This window comes from Myodes glareolus, chromosome 2 (genome assembly GCF_982192425.1).
Source record: "Myodes glareolus chromosome 2, mMyoGla1.1, whole genome shotgun sequence".
NCBI lineage: Eukaryota > Metazoa > Chordata > Mammalia > Rodentia > Cricetidae > Myodes > Myodes glareolus.
The window spans coordinates 122,390,013-122,408,788 of record NC_142027.1 but is presented as its reverse complement, the minus strand read 5'-3'; the positions used below and the strand labels follow the sequence as shown (position 1 = coordinate 122,408,788).

Here is an 18,776-nt window from a genome sequence, read left to right as displayed (position 1 = left end):
TCCTCCCAACCCTTCTCCTAGCTCCTCCCGGGCCAGGTGGGTGAGGAGGACGCTCCTGCCCTGGGAACTGACTGTAGAAGACCAGAGGGGCTCCACAGGGCAGAGAAAGGACACAGCCAGCCTGACACTGGTGCATCTGAGCCACGTACCACTTCAGGCTTGAAGTGGAAAAAGTGGCTAGGGGTGGGTGCTGGCCTGACACCAGGATACATGCTTGGCAGCCAGGGGGAACATGACCTGAATGAGTGGAGTGGCCTGGACCCCGGAGCCCCAGCCCTGCCCAGCAGACAGTCACAGAAGGCAGTGTTGAATTCGTGAAAAGGTTTATTGCTTCAGTCATGAGTTCCAAAAGATGATAAAATTTCTCTTCCAGTAGAAAAAGGGGCAGTTGCGGGCAATGAGCCTCCTGTCCCCCACCGTCCAGGGAGGTACACCAGGCAACCAGGCCAGATACCAGGGGACAAAGTGCCAGGGTAGACGGTCCACATCTCTCTACCTTTGACACCACACCTGAAAACTTAGGACCCTGAGGGGCCTGCCACCTTGGCCACTTACAGTGGCCAATTCAGTGTTTAGGTGACATGGCAGAGACTGGAGGGAAAGGGCCAGATACAGCTCCAGAGTGTGTGTGGAGACCCGTCAGGACCTGGAACTGCTTGCCTGGCCTTGGCACAGGAGGCGAAAGTATGCCCAGCCCCTAGGAGTGACAGATCTGTCTTCTGTGGGGACTGAGGCTTTCAGCCTGAGGGAGGAAGACAGGGCAGCATGAAGTGGAGGGCCTGGCAGGGCCAGCCCCCCACAGGAGGGGCCAGTGGCATCTACAGCCTGGTTCACAGCCACTTAGACGAGAGTGTCTGTGGCCACCAGGCGGCCTGAGCAGGGACTCTGTCCCTGGTCCCTGAGTGTTTCTGCACACGTCTGTGCACATGTATGTTGTGTGGACAGGTGTGACATCTAGGGGCTCAGGCTGTGGCACTGACAGACTGTCCGCTGAGAGAGTCCTCAAGAAGCGGGGTGTAGGGACCAGGTGGCTGGTCTGACCAAGCTACCAGGTTGGGGGGGCTCGTTGTGTCTTTGGGACCCTGTGGAGAAAGAAGAGATTGAGTCACTAGCCTGTCCCCTAGCCTGCCCTGCCTGTCCCCTCCGCCCCACATCCCACCAGCACGGAACCGACCTCCTCCCCATCACAGTGCTGACGGCCGTGAACTGAGAGACTCCACTCTCCTACACACGGGGACTCCACGGTCCTGTAGGTCACTGGGTTTCATCCCCTCCCTTTAGAGTCGGGGAAACTGAGGCCCAAGAGATTCGCAGGATAGAGTGAGAAGGGCAGTGCAGAGTCCAGAGTGGGCATATAACACTGTCGCACAGGGGAACTAGAAATGGCCTAAATGTCTGTCCACAGGTGGACAAGTTTAAAATAGTCACATGGCAGGCCAGGACCAGCTGTTAAAAATGGCTCTTGTTCATGGAGGTGAGAGACACCTTCCCACCAAATCCCTGCGATGGTGGCCTCTGGGCCTTAGGAACAGTAAAATAGAAGGGAGGAGGGGAAAAGTACAGAGGAGGGGAAGATGGCACAGATGTTGAAAGATTCGATTTGAAAAGACTAGGAAAGGGGGCTTAGAGGTTAAGAGCACTGGCTGCTCTTCCAAAGGTCCTGAGTTCAATTCCCAGCAACCACATGGTGACTCAACAACCATCTGTAATGAGATCTGGTGCCCTCTTCTAATGTGCAGGCAGAACACTGTATACATAATAAATAAATTTAAAAAAAAGAAAAGACTAGGAAAATGATAAGAACACTGGTATCTGTCCCTGTCCGTCCTCCCCTAGGACAGAGAGGCACTGTCACCCCGCATCCCAGGCCTGCTGCGGGTGTGGGAGCATCCTCTCCCTGGACCCAAACCATAAGATAAGCCACAGCACCCCAGCATGTGAGAAAGTCTCACTCAGAAGTAAAAACGGGGTGCTGGGGTCGGAACTCAGAGATGGAACACACTCAGTAAAAGGGCTCTGGCTTCAATCTCCAGCACCCACAGACAGACAGACTGACAGACTGACAGACAGACAGACAGACAGAACCCGGAACAAAAGGGGGTACAAGGCATAGCAGTGGTATGTGCTTGGCATCTCAGTACTGGGAGACTGGGGCAAGAGGATTGCTTACAAGTTCAAAGCCAGTCTGAGTGACTCAGCATGCCCTTGTTGCCAGAGAGTAAAACAAGAGTTGACTGTTGCTGGGTCTTTCCCAAGAAAAATACACGCAACAAATCCACAAGGCACTGGACAGCCAGGGGAGCCAGGGCAGCAGATTTCTCCTCCCCTCCCCCATCACCGTGTTTGACAGAGGACAAGGAGAATGGGAGACAGACCAATGAGACAGCAGTTCAGAGCACTTCCCCAAAGGCCACTCTGTACCCTTGTCTGTTCACGGCACCTGGCTACAAAGCCAACCCCTGCCTGCCAACCTCCCCTCCCCACCCCCCCACCCTGCCTTACAGTAACACCCGGAGGGAGAGCCTTTTCCTTCATAGAGTCATGCCCTTTGGGCTAGCAGTGGCCCTATTTTCCTTCTCTTTCAGCAACGGCAGGCACCCCCAGGGGCCACCCCCACACCCAGGTGCAAGGCAAAGTGTGGGGCCTCACCAAGTCTTACTTGGCTAGGCAGTGAGGTGGGGTAACCCCCTCTGCAAGGACCCACATGTCCACCCCACATGCTGAGTCTGGTCTTTGGAAGATACTGCCCTCCCTAGCCAATGGCCAGGGCTGGGGTGTCCCCTGGAGTGGGGACTCAAACCACTCTCCAGAGCCCAAGGGAATCTTGAAGCCAAAGGCTGGACCAGGCTGGGAAAATAAAGAGGAAACCCCAGTTTCATTCATTTTATAGGGTCTGGACAGGGTGAAGGCTGTGCTCCATCTGGACTAAAGGGACTAAGGGATCTCTGCTTGGAGTCTGTATTTGCACCCTGGGAGTCCCCTACCTCCCACCCAGGATGCCTTCCCTGCCCTCTGGCAATACCAAATATCACCTGCAGAGGGCGCCACAGCCGGAAGGCAGCAGATACAAGACCTCACCCTCCACCCCTCCTGGAAGTTCCCTCGGACAAGAACCCTTCTTCAGCTCCACGGACACGTGGGGACCCAGTGGGCCGCAGAGGCCCAGTCGGGCCTGCCCACCCTCCGCTGGGGAGGTGGCACCTACCAGGACAATCACACCCACCAGAGTTCTGTTTCATTTTCTTCTCCGACAGCTGACTTTGCTGGCAGTAGCCAGCTGGCTCCCAGAATCGAGCTGTGGCCTCCACCCTCCCAGCTCCCTCCAAGGATGTGTTCACACCCAAGTAGGATTAAGAGATCAAATAGCAGCTTCTTCTGGGACACAACTCACCTCTGCTAACCTCAAATTGCAGGGCCCATAGCTCTCCCTGCCACTTCCTAGGCAGGGACACAACACACCCTGCAGGGCTCGGCCTCCCCTTGGCCCTGACCCTACAGGACCTGAAGGTCTTGGAGAAGTGCTGCCCTGGATCACCACAAGGTGGGCTGCTGAGTGAGCCAGGACACCAGGCCAGCTATACCTGTGTGGGTGGTGGGCGAGTCGCGGGGACCACCCACCCCAGTACTGCACAGGGCAGACAGCTCTGGACTGTATTGAGCAGTCTTATACATCCCGTATGCTCACCCTGAGATCCTATTTCCAGGCCTGGGCCCAAGTATACAGCTGGCGCTCAACCATGCTTAAATTACTTAAACCCTCATTCCAGACTGGAACCAGTGTGGCTTCTACACCAAAATACCCTCTGAGGTCCAGAAAAATACCATTTCAAACCCTCTGGGCTTCCAGGATGCTCAGGGACCTGCATTTAGCCAACCGCGTGGGATGGAGCACTGGGAAGCAACTGGTCTAACTTTATCTTCTCACGGGACCTTGTAAATGAGAGTCACTGACTGAAGGTCCCAGAAACTGAGGCTAGACGGGCCCCACTGTGATGATGTTGGGAGGGTGGCTCTCCATGTGGAGGACACCCAGACAAATCTACAGGTGGAGAGCGTTGAACAGGTTGATTCGCTACAGGCAAGATAGGGCGCGGGGTGGGGGTGGGGGTTACCTGGTACGCACCTACAGCTTGGCTTCTTGCAGCACCTTGCCCTTGGTAGCTGGTGACATCAGAGACTCAGAGTAGGCCTGAACGGCCTCCTTATCCTGGGAGCCCTTTTTACTAGCACTCCAAAATAAAAAGCATTTCTCCTGGAAGACAACCAAGCTAGTTTATATTCCGCGCCGCGTCACTGGGGAAGGAGACCCTGGATTCCCCAGAAGCAAAGGGGCAAGTAGAGTCCTCCACCCTGCGCCGTGGCGAACTGCCCCGGAAGATGGACAGAGCAGAGCATGGAGAGCCACCAACAGGCAGGGAGGGGCGGAGATGGCCGCAGAAGGGCAAATGTGGAGAGAGCTTGGGTTTCTCTGGTCTGGCTTGGCGGAGCTGGGCTGGACTTGAACCCAGGGCCTGGGGCCCGCTAAGCTCACTTAACCATTTCCCCAAGTACACAGAGTTTTAAATCAGGGGTAACTGTTAACATAACTGTGTTCCCCTTAAGAATGACGTATGTGTGAGTATATTGTTTACCAGCTAGCATGCAATTAAAAAAAAACGAGACAGACAGACAGACAGACACACACACACACACACAAACACACATACACATACACACGAGGCCTACTCTTGTAAGCACAAAGTTGGTAGGGTGTGGACTACTGTTATGGCCTCTGATGAAACCTGCAGAGCAATCAGCCTGGACCCCAGACCCTGAGGGGCAGTGAGAAGCCTTCTATTTTTGGATCCCTCTCTTCTCCAAAGGTTGACGGGAAGAGGCTGACCCAGCTCTCACTGGGCAGCCGCCGAGAAGAGCAAAAGCTGCCTAGAAGCCCAGCCCATGGTGTCAATCAGACACTCCAGGCTACAGTCAACCTGGAGAGGCTCCCAGATGTCCCTTCGAGATGACATGAGACCGGGGCTCCAGAAAGGGAAGTGGGGTGCTGGCGGCCTGAGAGGGACCTGTTCTTCCCACAGCAAGCAAGCAAGCAAGCAAGCAAGCAAGCACACCTTCAGAAAGAAAACCAGCCGACTGACTGGGACAGAAGGGCAGGAGCGAAGGTCCCCCCTCCACCAAGCAGAAAGTCTGTGGCCCCAGGACATCTCCCTGTGGGTGGCCATTGACACCCCCCATCTACAGAAACTGACCCCCCCATCATAGCTGACCGTCACCCTGTCCGTCCTCAACTGTCCTGGCTTCAGGAGGACAGCCAACAACATCCAACATCACGTGAAGAGACTTGGCCCTGAATTTCGGGCGGTATGTTCGGCTCATTTTTGTAACCCCAAGATCTATGGACACAGCCTCACGAGTGGATATTTGGTCCTAAGATCAGAAGGGAACTAGGATTTTAGTCACCCCCCCCCACTTCCTGCTTTTAGGGGCTGCATGCCCTAGGGTTACACTTTTCATTCAGATTTGCTTCCTTCCTTACATAAGTCACCCCTACCCATGTCTGAGCCACACTTTTCCTTTCATTTTATTTTCTGAGACAAGCTTTCATGTAGCCCAGGCTGGCCTCAGACTTTACATGTAGCCAAGGATGGCTTTGAATTTCCAATCCTCCGGCCACAACCTCCCTCCTAAATGCTGGGATTACAGGTGTGAGCCATCACACCTGGTGTGAAAGAGTCACCAGATTTCAAAGATTAAGTCTGGAAGAGACCGCAGAGCCTTTGTAGCTTTTATATTGATTGCACGCCTTCTCTGTTTTCTAAATATCTATTTTAAGTGCGCAAATATTTTGCCTGCCTGTATATGCACCGCATGCGTGCCTGTTATATCTCCGGGAACGAGAGTTATAGATGGTTGTGAGTCATTGTGCGAGTGCTGGGAATCAAGACTCAGGCCTCTGCAAGCAATGAGTGCTCCCAGCCACTGAGCCATCTCTCCAGACTGCTTTCTTTCCTTCCTTCCTTCCTTCCTTCCTTCCTTCCTTCCTTCCTTCCTTCCTTCCTTCCTTCCTTCCTTCCTTCCTTCCTTCCTCCTTATCTTTTCAGTACTTGTGATTGCTGTTTTTTCTGTCACTGTTGGGGGCTGAATGCAAGGCCTCGCATTTGCTAACAAGAGCACTATTGCTGAGCTGATCCTTAACTCCATTATTTTGATATATTTGGGCTAAACAAAATTTCTAACTAGATACACTTGTTTCTCTTAGAAAATTCAAGTTCAGGAGCCCACACGTGACTTTTCCCAATTCTGTCTCACACCCAGTTCTGGCCCCTCCCATTTTGTTATATTTTACCTTGGGTAAATTGTCTTTTTGGTTGAGCCTGTTTTCCATTTCTTCTCTGACCAGGCCAGACCCTACCTCCCACCTCCACCTCCAGTAGGCAACTCCACAGAGCTTGAATCAAGAGGTACCCACTCGCTGGTCAAATGACTGGGTACTTCTCTCAGCCCAGCACCCACGGGGGAGGGTCCCGGGCCTTCCAGGACAGGCAGAGAAGAGTCACAGCAGTTTGCCTGAGGAGCTAGAATGAGAGCTCGCGGCAGGAGAGAAACCCGACCGGACAGAGTCCTGCCGCCCCGCCTACTTACCTGGCTGCGCAACTGGTAGATGATGGGCACCAGCAGCAGGAGGCCGCCCAGTCCCAGCAGCACGTACTGCGCGTAGTGAAGCACCTGGGGCATCAGCACGAGCTGCGTGTAGAACGTGTTCAGGGGCTTGCCGCCCATGGCCCCGCTCTGCAGAGGGATGGATGAGCAAGTGAGGAGGGCCAGGCTGCACACTACATCTCCCCGGAACCTTCCCTTGTGTCTCGCCCCTCCCAAACTCAGACCAAAGAGTCCCAGAGCCCTTTTGCTTCAAGTTCAAGAAGAACTACATTTCCCAGACGCCTTTGCTGTTTGGCAGACCGATGTGTGAGGCACTGGCCAATCAACGGGAAGCATATCTGACCCCAAAGCCCCCCCCCCCTTACAAGATTCATCTTTTTCACCAGTTAGAACCTAAAGGGTCATGAGAAAGATCAGCTGGCCTGGTGCCGATCTCCACCCCTGGGCACCGCCTCAGAGAAGAAGTGAACCTGACTTGGTGGTGGTGGTGGTGGTGGTGGGGGGGATGTTAGCAAACTCTGGGAATGGCTCAGTGGTTTAAAAGCACTGGCTGCTCTTCCAGAAAGCCCAGGTTCCTTTCCCAGCACCGATTTGCTGGTCCACAACCATCTGCAATTGCTGTTCCAAGGGATCTGATGCTCTTTTCGGCCTCTGTGGGTACCAGGCTTTCATGTGGAATACATACATACATACATGTAGGCTAAACATCCATATGAATAACTAAATTCAGGTGCCAGAAGTTAAGCTAACATTAGCATCAAAGTGAAATAAAATAAAGAAGCCAGGCCCGCACTTCTCTCCACCTGCCTCAGACACACACACACACACACACATACACACACACACACACCCCACCCCCAGACTTCCTAGGCCCTCAGAGTCCTCACCTGCTCAAACCACAGCAGGGGCAGGACCACGGGCTCAATCTTCCCTGTTTGCCTAGAGAGAAGAGGACATAAAGTGAGTGACCGAAGGTGACCTTGAGAACGGAAGGGGATTGTGTCGCTGGCTAGGTAGAGCCTTTAGATATGTGCAACACAAGAAAATGGGAGAGAAAGATGTAGTGGGAGCTTCGAAGGCAAGAGCTCGGTACATCTGACTATCCTTCGCCAAGTTCAAGAACAGCCTGGGCTACATGAAGCCCTGGTTCTAATTAATTAATTAATTAAGGGGCTTGGCAAGAGTCAGCAGGTAACGGTGTTGGCCGCCAAGTCTGGTGACCTGAGTTCCAAGTCTAGGACCCACAAGGTGGAAGGAGAGAACACGCTTCCAAAAGTTGTCCTGACCTCCACGTGTGCATTGTAGCATATGCCTGTGCCCCCCCATAATAAATATATATTAAAAAAATAACAATGAATCTCATCCCACAGAAGCCTGGGTGGTTGTGTTTACAGCTGTCTATAGCGGAACCTGATCCCCACCACACAGGTCTAGATCCAGCGAGTACACACACTCCAGAGGCCAGAGGAGAAACTTTCGTGAGGCTGGAGGAATGTAACACATTTGATGTTCAAGTATATGAGACTGAGGTCAGATCCCGGAACCCAGACCGAAAGCTGTGTGTGGCTTTGAACCTCTGACCCCAGGGCTGAGAGGGGTAGAGACAGGGCTGGCTGGGGCTTCCGTGGGAAACCCTGTCTCGAGGGAAGAAAGTGTTCATGAAACACACATGCACACACGGTTCATAGCCACAAGGAGCCGGCAGGCCCCGAGCAAATCGCACCCTGAAGCTAAAGCGGAGGGGAAAGGGTTGTAGCAACAACACAACACTAGACTTCGGTTCCTTACTGTGACAGCTACTGCCAGAAGCTGATGATGCTGAGGGTGCTGGGAACGGGGGGGGGGGGGGGGGGGGGACACACGACAAAGATCTCCATTCCTGCCACCTCTCCATAAATCTGTGAAGATTCTAAAGAGTATTTTAGGCAGTGGAACAAATCAGTGTTTGGAAGCTGGCCTCAGGAGCTCAAGCCAGCCCACTTTGGCCTCCAGTTTCAAGAGCCTGGGTGAGCCAGGTCGAGTGCTGCAGGTCCAAGTTCAAGGCCACGATGGCTATAGAGATCCGGAGGCCTCCTGGCTTCATGGCTTGAGAGCCCATCTCGTCCTCAATCACAGCCTTCTAAGTGGTCCCGAGGCCTTCGATCCGTGACCCTGGGCATGATCAGCTCCAATGCTGGACTCTATTCCCAAGTCTCTACCTGGCAAACGTGGAACAGGGCAGGAGCCCTCACAGTGTCAGTCTGTGCACAAAATTAAAGTAAATCCAGGGAATGAAGGTTTAGGGCACTGACTGCTCTTCCAGAAGGCCCAGGTCTTCTCAATTCTCAGCACCCACATAGTGGCTCATAACTGTCTGCAACTCCAGTTCCCTGGGACCCCACGCCCTCTTCTGGTCTCTGTGGGTATTGCACATGCACAGTGCATAGACATGCAAGCAGGCGCCTACTCTATTGCAATCTTTGTATTCTACTCCAAAGGAGGGAGACAGTTTGGGTTGACCAATCTGGCTGATGGAGAAGAGATCTTAGGAAAGGGGGAACAAAGGAGTGTCAGGGTGCAGGCTGGGTCTCCATCCAGCAAAGACATTGTCATAGGGAAAACAGAAGTGGACGGACCTTTGCCTCGTCCATGCCTTGCCTCTGCCAATGCATGAAGCCTCCTGGTCCCTGATGCCTTCAGAAGCTGCGACCCCAACCTACTCACCCAATGCCCTTGACAGACTTGATGAAGAGGCTCAGCTGCAGTTTGACAGAACAGTTCATGGGGATTCCAGTGACCTGGAGCAGAAAGCAGTGAGGAGAGCTGTTAAGTCCATGGAGGCCATGGGGCTGGAGAGATGGCTCAGAGGTTTCCAAAGGTCCTGAGTTCAATTCCCAGCAACCACATGGTGGCTCACAACCATCTGTAATGAGAGCTGGTGCCCTCTTCTGGCATGTGTATACACAATAATTTTTTTTTTCTTAAAAAAAAAAAAAAGACCATGAAGGCCAGTTCCCAACCTGCTCCAGTCTTGGGGTTCTGAGGGACTTCTCCCTCACCTGAACCAGGCAACAGGCTGGGGCAGCCACCCTTCTAGAAATTTCCTGTGCATGCACTAGGCTCTCACTCAGGAAATATATGCTTGATGAAGGGATCAGACACCTGCCACCTCAAGGTCCCCTCTACAGAGCCACTTGTCACCAAAGGGGTGATCTCTATCTGGGTTTTTGTTTTTGGTTTGGTTTTTCAAGAAGTGTATCTCTGTAGCTTTGGGTGCCCTGGAACTTGCTCTGTAGACCAGGTTAGCCTCGAACTCACAGAGATCTGCCAACCTCTGCCTCCTGAGTGCTGGGATTAAAGCCTTGTGCCACCCCTGCCCAGCTTGTTTTGAGACAGGATTTCATGCGGCCCAGGCTAGAATCCAGCTGGCCACATGACCAAGGATGATACTGAACTCCGCATCTCCCTGTCTCCACCTCTGGGCTGGCTCATGCCTAACTTTACACGGCGGCGCTGGGATGGAGCCCAGGGCTTCGTGCATGCTGGGCAAGCACTCTACCTACTGAGCTTAAATTTCCATCCTCACACAGCTTCCTCAGACAGTGACTCCCGAGTGCGGGGCATGTGCAGTAAGGATGGCCTTTTCTTTTTCTTTTTCTTTTCTTTTGTTTTAGTTTTAGTTTTGTTTGTTGAGACAGGGTTTCTCTGTAGCTTGGGAGCCTGTCCTGGAACTAGCTTTGGTAGATCAGGCTGGCCTCGAACTCACAGAGATCCGCCTGCCTCTTCCTTCCAAGTGGTGGGATTAAAGGCATGCGCCACCACTGCCTGGCTAGGATGGCTTTTTCAATCTGTTTACATTTCCCACTGGCTCAGAAAGCTCAGCACAGGGCCCGATCCAGGGTGGGTAGGGTTAAACGTGCAGCAGCTTGCGGCCTTTTCTCTTGAGTCGGAGCAACGCAGGATCTGCCACTTCCTAGCCGAGGCGGCAGCGAAGCGCTTCCTGCACACGGCTCTATTTTAAAATGCGATGCTTAAAAATTATCACGCGAATAATCACCAGGAGAACTGACACCCACGTCACTTCCCTCAGGGAGAAAGTTCTAGAACGACATGAGAGAAGCTTGGTGAAGAGGCCTCGGTATGAGGTTCCAGCACTGGGATGGGGCCCTGTGCAGAAGGTTTGCTGAGACTGCAGCTAGCCCTGCCCAGATCATGCGACTCTTGCAAGGATGACCGAAGCTGAAGGCCACCTCTCCAGTCACAGCCACCCACAGCAGAGGGCAAGGACATCATCGCCTTTCCTTTGAGTCCAGCACACCCAGGTCCCTCCTGTCCCCAGGGCAAAGGGAACTGGGCAAAGGCCTCCACAAACTGGATATGGCTTTCAGACAGAGGTGTGGGGATCCTAACCCTGCAAACAGCTTCACCGTGGGTGGGCTGAGCACCCCTCCCCAGGGACTCTGCCAGGTTGGGTGCCCAGTGTCAGTCTTGGATTCTAAGTTCCAGGGGGTTCCCTAAGCTAGGGTGTTGGCCTCACTGTGCCACATCCATTTGCTTAGACAGTTAATACTAGGCACCTGTGTCTTTGGGAGTCTGGAGCATGGGTCTGCCCCCAGGAGAGGGGCCCACAGGTCAGGTCCCCAGTAACCACCCAGGCCCCTATCCTGAGGGGCTTTCTCGACATAAAATATTTCCTATACATCAGGTTTCTTGCTGGGGAAGATATCAGACAACTTCCTCCCATGCGCCCATCCTTCCTCTGCAATAGCCCTCGGCTGTGAGCCAGGTGTGAAGATGCACTTAGAAGCTGAGGCAGGACTGCAAGTTGAAGACCAGTTGCAGGCCCCGCCAGAACCAGAGCACCTGTCATGTGTGAGAGGCCCATGCTTCCATGCCCATCCAGTAAAACAAAAAGGGTTTCACAAAATGCCTTCAGGGCGTCATGGGTGCCCGTGCAAGATAGGGATCCTGAGACTCCCCAAGTTAATGGTAAGGACAACAGCCTGACTAGACACATCCCACAGTAACCAGAGGCAAAGAGAAGGGCTGTGCATACCAGAGAGGGCCTGTCACCCTCCTGGCCCTGGCTAGTGGATACAAGTTAACACAGGACAAATTCCCCACATCGATTTCTCTGTGAGACATTGTGGCTCACACTGATGTCTTGAAATCTTTAGTGTCTTGACACTGTCAAGGGTATCTCTGGTGCAGGAGACGTTCCAGCTGATATTTCTTAATTAATTTATCACCACATATCTTTTTTATAGGCCCTAATAAAAAAGTAATGACATCACTGAACTATGGAATTGGGGACCTTTGATGGCTCGAAGTTCTAGAAGCCACCACTGTGGAAGCAGAACTGGGCTCCCCTACCCAAGTCTGAGCCAGCCGTGCTGGGGGGAGGGGTGAGAGGGAAGAGGAGCACGCAGCAACCCACCAGAACCATCCTCAGCCTCTAGCGGGGCACAGGACTTACCGGATGAATGTCCAGGAACAAGGAATGCTCTTTTGGGTCAGGGTTCAGACCGAGCACGGCTTCAGAGAGCACAGGGTCCGCATTGTAGAAGTGAGGGTGTGACAGGAACAGGGGCGCGCCTGGAGGGGGAGAAGGACAGGGTCGGAAGACTGGCTGGGCACCAGGCTTGCAGGACAAGGAAGAAAAGAGACCCGCAGTCAGTGGGGGCATTCACAAGATGTGACATTGGTGACCAGGCAGGGAGAACCCCTTCCTTCACTATGTAACGAAGTTGGGCACAGGTCACGAGGAGGGTGGATGGAGCCAGGGTGGCTGATTCAGTGGCAGGGGTGGGTGGAGGAGGGGAGAGGGCAGCTGCCACCAAGTGAGGGAAAGGCATGCCAGGTAGGAGTGTGGCAGAGGTGAGAGCAGGGAATGAAAATGGGAAGGAAAATCAAGGCCACGTGAATTTGAGAGGGGAAGCTGCATCCGAATGCCAAGCCAGACGCATGAGCTGCTTTTGCAGTCATCATAGATCAGGGGTGCACATGGGTGGGTCACTGACATCACAGGAGGTAAGGGGACAGCCCTGGCAAGAGATTCCCATCTAGGACCCTGAGACAGGACCTCACTACCAATCCCAGGAAAAGGACCTGATGTGTGAGTTACTAGTTACATAGGGTGTCTGAATTTTTTTTAAAGATTTATTTATTTATTATGTATACAATGTTCTGCCTGCATGTGTCCCTGCAGGCCAGAAATTGGCACCAGATCTTATTAGAGATGGTTATAAGTCACCATGTGGTTGGGGGATTGAACTCAGGACCTCTGGTAGAACAATCAGTGTTCTTAACCGCTGAGCCATCTCTCCAGCCCCAGGTGTCTGAATTCTTTCTGGTGCTCTGTTGACTTTGAATTTTTTGAAAGCTGATCAGTGAACAGCAGCTGCTGAGAGACACTGGATTATGGAAGGGACTGCTGAATTAAATCCGCCTATATGCCTCAAAGATGTGCTGATATCAGAATGGAAACCAGGATATGTGTTATGTTGGGGAAGAGGTTTTTCTTTTGCTTCCACAGGATACCATCAAAATTGATAAAGATCAGATTGGAACAGCAGAGACCTCTTGATTAGGAGAGGCAATAGCTCATCAAACAGCATGGCCATTCAACCTGCCAAACAGGGAAACTCCCCAAAGCTAAGTTGAGGCAGGGTTTTGTTTTTGTTTTTCCAGGAGAATAAAAACATCCAACTAAGGAATCTGAAGCCCACAGGACAAATGAGACATCTGAAGAAGGAGGAATCACACAGAGAAAATGCCCCAAGAAAGAGCAAACTGTCCTAATGGTATAGCACACTTCCAACAGGATAAAGACCTCATAAATCTTCCCAAATGTTTGTCTTTACTGTTCTCTACAGACATATAAGGCAAATGGTCTTTTTGTAATTATAGCTCAATTAAAAATTAAAGATGACCTTGGAATTGGAATGTGGCTCTCTCCTTCTCTAAACCCAAGCATGTTTTTTAAAGAAAAATCCAAAATCTCTGTCTCATGTCAAAAGAACCACCTGGTATGAATAACAGAAAAACAAACATTAGGGACTATTCTATCGCCACTAATCTCATACTCCTTAGGTTTTATTTTGGCTCTCTAAAACTTTTCTTAAGGTATAAATATCTCAAAATTTATAAGATTAATATATATTAATTATATATATAATATATATCTGTCATAATATTAATGGTCATACAGAGTATTAACTGATTCTAGAAATAGGTTTCATCTAACTTCCTGTATGTGATTTGGACTTGAGTCTGAAGTAGGTACTAGGAGTTAAGTTTGCATAACCCAGATGCATTTAATAGATTGTGATCCTTTAGCCGCTCTAATATCTGCTGCATATGATATAAAAAATGTTTACGTTTCCTACAGTGAACCGTGACCATTCTTAACAGTGACTTTGAAGTCTCTAAAAGGATGTTGGGGCCCCACAGTGACAAACCCACCTGGATTGTGGTAATGCTATTAAGCTGACAAACACCCCCCAAAGACCAGTTTTGTTCTACAAACTGCTCAGGACAACTTCAAAGTGGTCCAGCCCCGTAGAAGACTCCAGTCAGGACTTCAGATGAGCCTTGCACTCTGCCATCCTACCAAGACAGGACAACAGCCGGTTCGCCCAGAACTTGATCTTTATCTCATTTTTTTCAGGTTCCCCAAAAGATACCATCACCCCCAGACAACAGGAAGCAAGCTAGAGAACACAATGCCCACGTTCCCAAGAGGTGGACTGGGTGGTTTTGGTTGGTAGGTGGGTTACGGTTGTTTAACATTGTTTAAGGAGGTTGGTTACAAGTTGTTATTGGTCATGGTCAGGAAGGAAACTAAGCAAAAGAGATTAGAGTCTAGGATCTCGTTCTGAAAAGAAAAAATGATACAGGACTGATAGGTTAAAAGGGTAGATTATTGAATCTGCTTTTAAAGTAAAAAAGTAAATACTAGTCTCAAACAGTTTACATGGGTATGGATTTTGCAAGGTTATTTTTGTTATACTGCATTATGTTTCTATATCTTGTTTAAGATATTGTACCTATGCAGCTCATTTTAAAAATGTAATGTAAAGTTCTCGTCCTTGAAAGCTATTTAGGACAATAAAGAAATACAGGAGTAGTTAGTCATCTATAACCATCAAACTTATAGTCATGTAGGTACATTTTCAAGGTCAATCAGAGACATATTTCAAATAGACAGATGGTCTTCAAACACTTCAGAGACCTGCAGAATATGGCACTTTAATATTTTAATAACATAAGGCTTTCCATGACAGTGAGACACGTCTGCTTCTGGCAGCACCAATTTATTTTAAAAAAAAAAGGATGATTGGGCATTGAAGAAATTCCATATGGAATTTGCTTTCACTGTAGGAAAGCTTGCCATTTGAGCAAGAAACTGCTTTTGCCTTGACTGCTGACAGTATGCTGTCCAAATTTGACAAGCAAAACACAAAAGATGGCAACTGTGGAACTTTGTGAAGATGAGATAGGACAGTCCTTCAAAATTCCTGCTTCCCAGAAGTCTGTCAGCTATTCTAGGCCTGTAGGCCGAAGATGGATGCCCCAGCATTGCAGGGGAACCTTGGGTGAGTGTCTCGACAGTCAGCGGTTTCTGTCCATTTCTATAGTTTTAGAAGTTGTTGGTTCTACACTTCTTGTTTATATCCTCAGGTCTCAGACAGAGTTGAAGACAAAACAGTTATAGCTTCAGTTTTCCCCGTTACCAAATTCAGAAAATAAACTCACAAAAGAAAGTATAAAATGAATAAGCTCGAGAGCCATAAAAGTTTAAATTGTTTATCTAAGAAAATGCTTTGGGAGAAAAAAGATAGTTTTGGGTTGGTAATACAAGTTATGATATAAGTGGTTTAGGTATAAAACTTTGAACTCATTAAGATAAGAGAGGTAATAATTTCTCTAAATTTGCCAAATACAAATGGACTGGATATTATAAACACAGTTCTTACCTGATAATTGTTCTTTTTCTATGTAGTTTTACTATGTTAGAGTTAAAACCTTTTCCTTTTTATTTAGACTAAAGGGGGAAATGTTGCAAGATATTTGATTGCATTGTACAAAGGTATGTCACTGTGGCTGGTTTAATTAAAAGCTAAATGGCCAAAAGCTAGGCAGGAGGTATAGGCAGGACTTCTGGGCAGAGAGCACTCTGGGAAAAAGGAAGAAGGAACTGCCAGCCGGACACAGAGGAAGCAGGACATGCAGGAGAAGAGGTAAAAGCCACAAGTCATGTGGTAGCATGGAGACTAGAAACGGGTTATTTTAAGTTACAAGAGCTAGTTAGAAACAAGCCTAAGCGAAGACCAAGCTTCTATAATTAATAAGAAGCCTCTGTGTCATTGTTTGAGAACTGGTTGATGGGACAGAGGACTCGTTAGGGTGGAGAACAGGAGTTACTGAGAATCCAGGTGAATCCACAGACCCTCCAAAGTCACCCACGCTTGCCTTCAGTTAGGAAAACCCCGTCTCCACCCCTCCGATCCACTCTGGGAAAGGAGACACCAGCAAACACCAGAACCCCAATTCTATAGGAGGGACACCGTGGATCCTGGAGAAATGAAGCTGCCCCCTAACCACACCTGGAAGGCACAGATTCCAGCAGGGTGTCATGGCTGCCGACACCGCCTGCTGCAGATGGCACACCCATGAGGCTTTCTAACAACAGGTGTGCTTCATCTTCTTTCTTTATTTTCAAACACCCTCAGAGAGACACACCCAGGCAATAAGTATAATTAATTTATAGCTTTATGAGCTATGTATCCAGACTTAGCTGCTCAGGATCACTCCAGTTGTGATTAAGAGACATTCCAGGAACGGTCTGAGGCATCTCCCTGTCCTAGACAGGGAGATGACATGAGGGGAGTCCTGAGTCCAAGGAATTCTCGTGACCCAGAAGGGGAAACCTACGTGCATTCTTTATCGTCAGATAAAATGCCACAGAAAGGTGGACTCAGTCAGGTGCATCCTCACAGCATGTGCACGAATGTCCTAGAAGCACCCTTGTAGTAGCGAAATGCCACGAGATAGCTCCATGAACCAGGAAGGGGTAGGGCAAGGGGAGCATAGTCCCACTGTGGATTACTACACAACAAGCTAGAGGCTAAATTCAACCAGATGGACCATGTGGATGCGGGAGGGGCGGCATTAGGGAGTGGGGGGGGGGAAAGAACACACAACATGACTCCATCTACATGAAGGCCAGTGGGAGATAGAGAGCCTAGAGACCAAAAGTCAGGCAGTGGGCAGGAGGAGCGGGAAACACTGCGCCCTACAAGGTCTGCCTCTTCGTGGGGTTGCTGTTGGCCACACGGCTGTGCTCCCTTTGCAGATTTCAAACCGCTCAGACCATTTGAGCCACCCCCTCCCCGTCCTTGTTTTTCTCCCGTTTAAAAAAGTTAAGTGTTGGGGGTCAGGAAAATGGCCCGGTCAGTGAAGTGTCTCCTGCGCAAGCCCGAGGCTCCAGCACTCGCACTGAAAGCCAGACGTACACATCTGTGTACGGGCAGCACAGGTCTGTAACCTCAGCACTGGGAGGCAGAGGCAGGTGAATCCCTAGAGCTCGCCAGGTCACGTGTTAGTGAGAGCTTCTGTCTCAAAAGATAAATAGAGAGTAAGAGAGAAAGACACCCAGCTCTGGCCTCCATGCGTGCATGGACCAGCAAGCACATGCTTGTACCCACACTGCCCCCGAAAAACAAAACAAAACAAACAAACAAACAAACAAACAAAAAAACAAAGAACAAGCTACAGACACGGTACACTTAGAACCTCTGGCACATCTGAAATCCTGTCCCTTTCAACAGAGCTCTACTGGGATGTCGGGATGTCGCTGCTCCTGCGGTGTGGTCTCAGTGACTAGACATATTGGAGCAAGCTCTGGGACTGAGCACCAAGAGGAAGGCAGAGCTGGGGTTGTGGATACAGCTTCCTGCCCACAGGGAAGTCCTGTAGAGCTCTGCCCCGGAAACTTGAATCCCACGAACCAACACGTGTCACAGTCAGGCCAGGCAGCTGCCACCGGTCACAGATGTCTGTACAGCAGGTGGCCTGGTGGGCTCTGTCTTACAAGGGGAACTTGTGGACTAGGATCCGCCATTCCCTCACTTCTCTTCTTCCCGGCCCACGGCCACATCCCCAGAGCCCGCTTCTCTAGACAGCATTCCACCCAAACAGGCTCTGAAAGTCAGACCCAGTTAGAGAGAGGTTGTGTCTGGCCAACCAGGTCGCCATTCTGCCTCAGGCCTTCTTGCTTCTGTCTGTGCAGAGCTCAACACTTTGTGAACAATGAGTAGAAGGCTGGGCATCCCGGGTGGGGGAGGAGGAAAGGCACAAGGTTTGCAGTCCAGGGAGGGGACAGGCAGGGAAGGGGAGCAGGCACTAGGAAGGCGCTAAGAGAACGCACACAGAGAATGGCCAGAGGGCCAAAGAGGAAGATCAGGCAGGGCCTCTGAGAGGATGTGAACAGAGGAAGCTTTTCATTTCAATCTCATTCACATCTGGTGCAACGTGAGCTGGCAAGGGACACGGAGCGGACCACAGTAGCAGACTGGGGAAGAAGCTGAGGAGGAAGGGGAAAGAATGCGTGGGAGGGACCTGGAGCTGCCTAGGCCTGACCACCAGGTGAGGGGTGAGGGGGTGTGGCCTGGAGCTGACACCCAGGTATCCAAATAGAGCAACAGAGGTGGGCATAGCAGGGTCTGGCACACGGTTAGAACTCAGAGCGGACGCCAGGGGACACGGCCAGCACCAAGATTCACACACCCGGCTCGGCTGAAGCGGAGAGTTTTACACAACACCAGAGCTGCCAGTTGGACTCTGCCAAGCTGTTGCTTCTCTGCAGGTGAACGGCCCCAGGGGACGCTCCCACCCACATCCCAGTGGGTAAAGGGATCACAGCCACAGCCACCAGGCTCAAGATCGGCTGTCGCCTCCCAGTGGCCCCCAGCCAGCCAGTCTCTGGGGTCCTGAAAACATGAGCTGGGCAGAGGAGGAGGGCACAGAATGAAGCGTTTTGGCAGAGCTGGTGTCAGGGTATGTGCCTACCACCCCAGTGCTCAGACGGCAGGGGCAGGAAGGATGCCATGTTAGAAGCGAACTTGGGCCACACAGCG

At 50.9% G+C, this 18,776-nt stretch overlaps 1 protein-coding gene across 3 annotated transcripts in view; it reads right to left on the bottom strand.

The window, feature by feature from the left end:
• Positions 1–306: 306 nt before the first annotated feature.
• Scarb1 (scavenger receptor class B member 1) overlaps positions 307–18,776 on the bottom strand; it is a 67,087-nt gene continuing 48,617 nt past the window's right edge. Inside the window, exons 8-13 of one of the 3 annotated variants that reach the window (XM_048447176.3) lie at positions 12,113–12,231; positions 9,361–9,434; positions 7,545–7,596; positions 6,640–6,786; positions 4,113–4,252; positions 307–1,082 (exon numbers count right to left, since the gene is read on the bottom strand). In XM_048447176.3, coding sequence (XP_048303133.2) covers positions 4,124–4,252; positions 6,640–6,786; positions 7,545–7,596; positions 9,361–9,434; positions 12,113–12,231 — 521 coding nt within the window. In that variant the 3' untranslated portion in view covers positions 307–1,082; positions 4,113–4,123. The remainder of the gene's footprint in view (positions 1,083–4,112; positions 4,253–6,639; positions 6,787–7,544; positions 7,597–9,360; positions 9,435–12,112; positions 12,232–18,776) is intronic. The other 2 variants (XM_048447177.3, XM_048447178.3) reach the window with 2 other exon arrangements.